Below are 8,721 nucleotides of genomic sequence, written 5' to 3' on the forward strand. Positions count from 1 at the left end.
TGTTGTTTGACTTAAATTTATCATTTCATATGGTTGTCATTGTCATTGTTCGATGGTAAGTTGGTGTCGAGTCTTCATGAGTATAGATAGTCTCACATGCTTACTAGTTTTGCATTTCAATTGTTAATGATTGTTAGTTATATTCAATTGTTGTAAACATGACTGGGAGAGCATCTAGTTAATCCCGATTGATTGTCGACCCCCCTTTTCAGGTTGTTTAGATTGTTGCTGACTGGATTATGCTTGCTTGGGGAATGTTCTAAGCGAGCTTAATAATAAATAGGAGTTTGCTTTTACGTTTTTAAGAACCCTTTTGAATAATGTATTAGCTTGTTTTTGATTTAGTAATGAACCAGATTGGTCAGGTGTTTCCGCCACCTTGACCCTTTTATCAGTATTATACTCTGATATTTACTTTATATAAGTTTTTCCTTTGTTTTATAATCCGGGCTGTTACAAAAGAGGCTTGGGACATTCCTGTTAGAGGGAATGCTATTTACAGCTTGTTCTCTAAACTTAAAAATGTTAGGCACAGGCTCATTACCTTACGTAAGAATTCATATTCTGGGATTTCAGGAAAATTTAAGGAGGCTCAGCAGAACTTGTATGACTGTCAATCCTGTCTTCAAGTTAATCCTTTGGACCCTGACATGATAACAAAGGAGAAGGATCTCCTGCAGATTTACTTGACTTTAAAAAGAGCTGAACATAGTTCTCTAATCCAAAGAGCTAAGGTTCAGAATATTAAGTACAATGATGCACCCACAAGTTACTACTTCTCTAGAATTGCTTCTAAGAAGCATCAAAGCCTTATTGGGAAGATAAAGGATAGACAGGGGCTTGATAGGGAAGGGATGTCTGATGTGAATCAGGCATTTGTTGAATATTATCAGTGGTTATTGGGGCAACATAGTCCAGTGGACTCTTCTCTTATGGATTCTTTGGATGGGCCTAGGTTTCCTGACTCTGGATGTGAGGAGATCCGTAAGGATGTTGATGAAAAGGAAATCAAGCTTGCACTCTTCTCCATTGCTTCAAACAAGAGTCCTGGGCAAGATGGTTTTTCAGCACAATTCTTCAAAACCTCATGGGATATCATCAAATATGAGTTCTGCAATGCTGTTAAAGGATTCTTTAAAACAGGCCATATGTCTAAGCAAGCCAACACTACATTGCTTGCTCTTATTCATAAGAAATTTGTGGTGTCAACAGTCATGGACTATAGACCTATTGCCTGCTGCACTGTCTTTTACAAGACAGTCAGTAAGATCTTATGCTCAAGACTTAAACCTTTCTTGCCTGATATAGTGGGTAAAGATCAGGGGGCATTTGTTAAAGGGAGAAGTATTTTTGAAAACATAATGCTGACCCAATCTCTTATTAAGGGATATGCTCAACAGGGTGTCTCCCCTAGATTTTAATCAAGGTTGACATAAGGAAAGCATTTGACTCTCTCCAATGGGACTTTAGTGACAAAATGCTGCAACATTTTAAATTTCCTGAGATATTTAGAAGGTGGATCATGGGCTATATTACTTCTACCTGGTTCAGCTTGAAGGTGAATGGTGACCATGTTGGTTTCTTTAAAGGAGCTAGTGGACTCAGGCAGGGAGATCCCTTATCTCCTTTTCTGTTTGTTATGAGTATGGAAATATTATCTCGTATTCTAAGGAGCCTCCACCAGCAGCATCAAGTATCTTACCATCCTAAATGTGGTAAGCTTGGGCTGAATCACTTGATCTTTGCTGATGATTTGATGTTATTTGTTCGAGGTGATGTTCCTTCTGTCAGTGCTGTAACTACATCTTTGGACTCTTTTGCACATATGTCTGGTTTATTTGCTAACCCTGACAAAACCAGCATATACATGGGAGGCATAAGAGATGTTATTAAGCAGGAAATACTAAGAGTCACTGGTTATACTGAAGGTGCATTTCCCTTCAGATACCTTGGAGTACCACTTAATGAGGGCAGGCTTAAGAAAGCTATGTTTGTTGATCTTATATCCAAGGTTCAAGGGGCATTAAATCATTGGTTTAATTATAAGCTATCATATGCAGGAAAGATTAGCCTTATCAATTCTGTCATTTTTGGCCTTAAACAATTTTGGTGCTCAACACTATTGCTACCTAAGGGTGTGATCAGGCTACTTAATAGGTTTTGTAGAAATTTTCTTTGGAATTCTGAGGAAGGACAAAGGAAATTGATTATGAAAAGTTGGGCATCTGTTGTTCTCCCTATCAGGAAGGGGGATTTAACATCAAGGAAATTTTGTCATGGAATAAATGTGTCATTTGCAAATGGCTTTGGGAACTCATTAAAAAATCTGATGGTTTCTGGGTCACTTGGAATTACGCATACAATATCAAAACTGGGAACTTATGGACTATGTAGAAGAAAAGCAATCATTCTGAGTGTTGGGGTGTATTCTGCAGGTTAGGGATGAGTTATTGGCTATGGCTGGCACTGGTGATAATGCTCAGGTCCTGCTGGAGAGTTGTGTCAGGAGGGATAGTCTTCAGCTTCACCTTTTATATGACCAATTTAGACAGCATGGTAATACCTTAAGTTGGGCTAAAGTTGCTTGGAATCGTGCTCTACTCCCCAAGCACAGTGTTTTCCTGGTTATGGCAATGCAGAAGAAACTGGCAACCATTGACCAGTTAAACACTAGAGGAATTTATATTGTGAACCGTTGCATTTTATGCAAGATGAATAATGAGTCCCATCAACACCTGTTTTTTCAGTGCATCTATTCTGCTATGGTTTGGAGACAGCTCCTAACTTGGTTGAGAATCACTAAAAGGACTGTCAAGCTAAGTAAGGAGATGCATTGGATTGTAGGCCGCAGAGCCTGTAAGCATTGGAAGGTCAAATGGTACTCCTGTTGTCTAGGTGCAGCTATTTATTGCCTTTGGGAGGAGCGCAATTCCAGGGTCTTTAGTGGAATAGAGCATCAGTATGATTATGTAGTTCAGCGTATTCAATATTTTGTCAAAGTACGATTATTATATGTAACTCACCCTTCCAAAGAGGTTGAGATAGTAGAAGCTCTATATGGATGTTAGTCGTTGAAACTTGTGGTTCTCATTTTGTAAGATTGGTTATTTATTCCCTATATGGATGAATATACGGCTTGCTCTTCTTGCAAAAAAAATAATAAATTAGGTATATTTAAGCATCACTAACAAATAATTTATACGGAGTATAAACTAATATAAGAACGTTAATTCCGGTCTTTTCGGCCAATCCGGTCTGGATAAGAAAAACGGGGTCCGGACCGGAAACCAAAGTCTTAAAAAACTTGGACCGGAGACCGGACGTGAATTTTTAATTCCAATTTTGGTCTGGACCGGAAAATGCACACCACTAGTATAGGACAACTTCTTTTACATATAAAACCTTGCAAAAAAACTAAATTTTATATATAAAACCTTACAAAAAATTAATTTGTCATTTAATAGGTTATATAATAATTTGTCTCACACCTTTTAGCATTGAAAGGTCTTAAAGATGCTATAACCATATGTGGCCTAATTTCTATAAAATAGTTTTATATGATTACCAATTAATGAAGGCTCATTCACTTGCTTGAAAACTTAAGCCTGAAAATACTTTAGTTGTGGCTTATTCTTTTTTTTTTTTTTGGTGTGGAAGAGGGGCAAAGCCCCGATACAAACAGAAATTAAATATTAACTAAACGAGGAATAGCTACTCCGAGTATGTCTTCATGAAGAATCATACGGAGGCCGTCAGGAGGTTGCTCGAAATATGTGACACTAGTATTAGCTGTGATCCCTTTATCAGCGAGCTAATCATCTGCTCTATTTGCCTCTCGGAAAACATGGTGAATTTGTACTGTCCATCCATCTAGCTTAATGAGATCAATGCAGCGTTAAACAAGTGGTCGAAGACTATTACTTAGAAGCTGTTCCTTTTGGATAAAACTCACACAAGTTGAGTTGTCCATGTGCACTAAGAGTCTTCTTACTCCCATATCTCTAGCTCGTTCAAGACCCATGACGAGGGCTCTCATTTCCGATCTCATGGAACTGCATACACCACATGATAAGATGAAGGCATCAAAGAAATTACCTATCTCGTCATGAATTATACCCCCACAACCAGCTGGACCTGGGTTTCCTTTTGAAGCCCCGCCCGTATTAAGAAGTAGCCAGCCATGAGGTGGTGTGTTCCAGCGGATGTATCGTTTTTCGTGAACCGTCCCTGGAATCGGTACAAAGAGGTAGAATGGATCGAGAGCGTTGCGTGTGACCTCAAACTAATGATGAAGGAAAGGGATAGGATCAAACGGGTTGTCTATTGCCCTTCCAAAAGCGACATTATTTCGCCACCGCCAAATCCACCAACAAATCGCAAATTTCATAAACCAATTGTGAGAGGCTAGTGGAATCTCATTACTTGCATTTTTTGAAATCCAACATGTGAACGGCAACGTATAAAAGGACAGATATATAGTACACTCACCTAATAAACCCCATAGCTCTCTCGAATAAGGGCAAGTGCGCAAGAGATGGTCCGTTGACTCGTCCTCCTTAAGACACCTTGGCGATATGGGATCATCATGGATTTCTATGCATACTCGGTTGTAATTTGTCATAAGGCGACGGTGATCAGCGAGTCAAATGAACATTCGGATTCTTTGTTGGACGGGTAGTTTCCAAATAACGTGCCACGCTATTGGCTCCGCTTCAGGTGTAACCTCGGCTGATTTGACGAGAGCTAGTGCTTCATTAACGGAGAATTTCCCGCTATATGAAGCGTTCCAATATAACGAGTCCTCCATATCCGGCTCCGGAGATAGATAATAAGCCGCTATTTTGAGAAGATCCTCCCACGATAAGAAATTCGAGAAAGCTTCCCATTTCTAACCCGTCTGTTCAACCCACATATCAGCTACCCTTATTGATAATTTTTGCTTGCGAGGTAATACCGGCCCAAACATTAGACATATTTGGTGTTGGTTGGAACATATCGACATAACATCGTCCATGACAATACTTGGCTCTTAGAACATGATCGGTCCGTTTCGTGTTCATAATTAAAGGTGTGGTCGTTGGGTCACGTCCGAATCAAAACACAATTTATAGCTTCACAAACAACTCTACAATTAGTAAAGAGGCAAGTAAAGGTCGGATCCCAAGGGACGGGTATTGAAATGAGATTTCTATTGAAACTAGTGGTGTCTTAGGGGTGTCACAGTTTGAGTTGATGTAGAAGGTCACTAACTAAAATAGCAATGAAAATAAACAAGCAAGATGAATTAAAAGGGGTGTAAACAATTGATTAAAAAGCACTAGGGTGTCATGGGATCATAGGGGAATCATGGGAATTGATCCTACAAACATGTTCTCAAATTATAAGCAAGCAATTATTGTTCTGATGGATTGAGTTGGGTTATATCTTACAATCCTAGGAAAGTTTGGGTCCCGGAGCCGAATCGATTAGATTGTACAACACCTACAAGTCGACTTAATCTTCCCTACTCAACAACATGCATGGTCTAATGAGACTCGAGTTGGGTTATGTCTTACAAGTCTCATTGAAATGATAGGAGATGGTGGTAAATGCAAGGATTCATAGGCTTAGCATTTCATCAAATATAACATGTGCATGAGTTGAGATCAAAACAAGCAAGCAAATAAAACATGAAAGCATATTAATTTAAGCAAGCAATTATTCCCCATATTGGTTTCCCCTAATCACCCATTAACCCTAGCTAAGAGACTACTCACTCATTATCATGTTGATCATGCTAGCAAGGTTGTCAATCATACCAACAAAATGAAACATGATGAATAAATGAAAGTAATTAACAATAATTAAAAAGGGATTAAGAGAATTATACCTACTAATGATTCCAATAATAAAGCAAAGATAAAAGAAGTACTTGATGCTTGATTGAGAGGTTGTCAATCTCCCAATAATAACCCAAATAATCTTCAATTACCCAAAATAAAGGATGAACAAAAGAGAGATTAAGGAAATAAAACTTGTATTAGAACTTGATTAATTGTTGATTACAAAACTAAAGAGAGATTTGATTGATATTAACTACTCTAATTATTGATAAGAAGAACCTCCTCTTCTAATTAGACTAATGGGGTATTTATAGTGGAAATTAGGGGGATGCATTAGGGTTAACTAAGGGCTAAACTAGTAATTACACTTTTTAGATTGAGCAGGGAGGAGCCGGTATTTTCCGAAGGAAGGGCTTCTTTCTTTGTAGCTTGGAGAAGACGAAAATGCGCTGTAGAGGAATCCGAGCGGATCAGGGTCGGGACGGGCGGATTCTAGCGATGGAACACGAGCGGATTCAAGAGAATCCGGGCGGATTGTGGTGGCTAAACCCGAGCGTCTTGGTGGAAAACCGCACGGATTGTGCAGGTGGAGGACGGCCGGATTGTAGACAATCCGCACGGATTGTGCCTCAGCAAGACTTCTTCTTCTTTTCTTCCCTTTTCTTCATAAATTCCTTGGGGATTTCCTTGGGGACTCAAGGATCCTTTCTCAACATTGCTCATCTACTATCATATATACAAAGGCCTTCTAATCTTGTCTCTCCTTGATGCTTGGTCATTGAATTCGATCAATTTAGTCTCGTTTTGCCATGAAAATGCAAGATTCTTACTCCTTTCCTACCAAGGGATCAAAATATCAAAGAATATGCAAAACAAAGAACTAAAGATAATAAATGACCCAAATATGCACTAAAAAGCATGGGAACAAGGCTAATTCGGGGGCTAAATATGCACTAATTATGGTCACATCAAATATCCCCAAACCGAACCTTTGCTCGTCCCGAGTAAAGAGGTGACAAAGACTAGGACCATTATTTAAACTAACCTACTAACATAGCTGATATGAGACAATTAGCGGGTCTCACTCCGCCCCTTCAACTCACAACAAGACAACCATGAGGTAGGATGCCTTCTTACAAGGCAAGGTGGGTCTTGCCAAAATGGCGACACATCCAAACATTAAGCACACAAAATCACATAATGGATGCATCTACAAAAGAATAGCCACTTCCTCATCAAGTGGCGGAGGCACTACAGAGGAACAAATTTAAGAGCATGTAATCCTTCACAAATACTAGTTCAACAAATTACTAAGGCTAAGAGGATGGCACTAAATCACCTCCAAATGGTGTTAAACTAGACTACTTTCGTCCTCAATTTCCAAATGCTTTCGTCAAGAGCGATCGGATGGTGGTGGAATGATGATCCCTATGATGCTAGTAGCATATGACATGACAAGTCTCGAATGCTCTACAAAAGTAAAGGTCATGGATCGTCCCAAGCTCGACAAAGTGGCTTGACAAAAAGGCTTTTTGGGAATGAAATGCTCAAATCTTTATACACAACGGGTGGATATGACTAGTATTCAAAATTGACCTCATTTCAACTTTCACATTTCAAAAATTTTAGATGGGGTTTGTCCCTTCCGGGCTAGTGTCCTTTGCTTTCGCCAATCGCTTATTAGGCAACCGGTTAACCTCTAGACAATAACTTTTCGGGGTGATAGTCACTCTGTCTCTGGGCGGCCGAATTCACAACCGTGTGGGGGCCCAATTCAATGGATCCCGCTCCAAAGCACATCGAAGTGGTACGCCTCCATCAAAACAATTTAAATTTCTCAACATTCAACAATTCATAACATTTGAGGTTTCCTTGGCATTAAATTACTTCCACATGACAAAATTCCTTGAAATGAGCACTTCAAGCTTATTGATAGAAAATATTTTTGGGTTGCCTTACCACAAGGTCAATCAAGGTCACCTAGACAAGTTAACCAAGTCCACATCGCATCACGGGGTTGGATAGGTGACTCACATGCAAACCCTTGACTAGGCCTTGGGTCATGGGTCAAAAGATACTAGTATGACACTATCTAGGGTGTTTTACAACCATTCTAGTAGGCAAAGTCTTAAGTTGAACAAGTATTTGTAATGGCTTAGTTGCTCTTGTCAAAGTTCCTAATTAGGCATTTTTCAAAACATTTCTAACATGCAACTACATGCCATGATGCAACTAATATAAACATCCTAATGCAAGTGATTCTATCAACTAATATGACATATAAACTAAATGCAAGTCCTAAGTTCACATTGTTATACCGCATCAATCAAAATAAAGCCACATAGTCATTAACATAAAGAGGAAAAAGGAGATTGGAAAGATCATACCATGCGGTCTTCATTATCCTCATGTCTCGGATGTGGCGTAGTTAATCAATGTGAACAAGGATAGAACAAACACAATATATACAAAACAATATATACACAAGACTACAAAAGGAAATAAACATGTTTTTGGGTTTTGAATTTTCAAATTTTTATGATTTTCGAACTTTTTCAATTTTTTTTTTTTTGGATAAGAGTTAAATGTTAGAATTCCCATCCCCACACTAATATGGGCATTGTCCTCAATGGCCAAAATGATGGAAATTATGCAAAGATGATGCATGATTTCTACACTAAATGCAATCTACACTAAGCTACACTACATAATGCATGGTTTTTGTTATGACGGAGAGGATAATTTAGATTACCTCCCGTTGTGTATGCATTAACTTCCCCAAACCGAGTTAGACACTATTGCTAATGTCCAAGGATGGGTGTAGTTCATGCACACACTATGCAATGCATGAAACGAATTTGTCATTTTGGATTTTGAAAATGGGAACAATAAAATGAGA

At 38.8% G+C, this 8,721-nt stretch overlaps 1 protein-coding gene across 1 annotated transcript; it reads left to right on the forward strand.

Moving 5' to 3' along the window:
- The first annotated feature begins 1,477 nt into the window (after positions 1 to 1,477).
- Positions 1,478 to 3,068, forward strand: LOC141617377 (uncharacterized). Its single transcript, XM_074434564.1, has 2 exons — positions 1,478 to 2,332; positions 2,436 to 3,068. Exons 1-2 carry the CDS (start codon positions 1,478 to 1,480, stop codon positions 3,066 to 3,068), a joined length of 1,488 nt encoding a protein of 495 aa, XP_074290665.1.
- The last annotated feature ends 5,653 nt before the right edge of the window (positions 3,069 to 8,721 follow it).

This window comes from Silene latifolia, chromosome X (genome assembly GCF_048544455.1).
Source record: "Silene latifolia isolate original U9 population chromosome X, ASM4854445v1, whole genome shotgun sequence".
In the NCBI taxonomy this organism is placed as follows: domain Eukaryota; kingdom Viridiplantae; phylum Streptophyta; class Magnoliopsida; order Caryophyllales; family Caryophyllaceae; genus Silene; species Silene latifolia.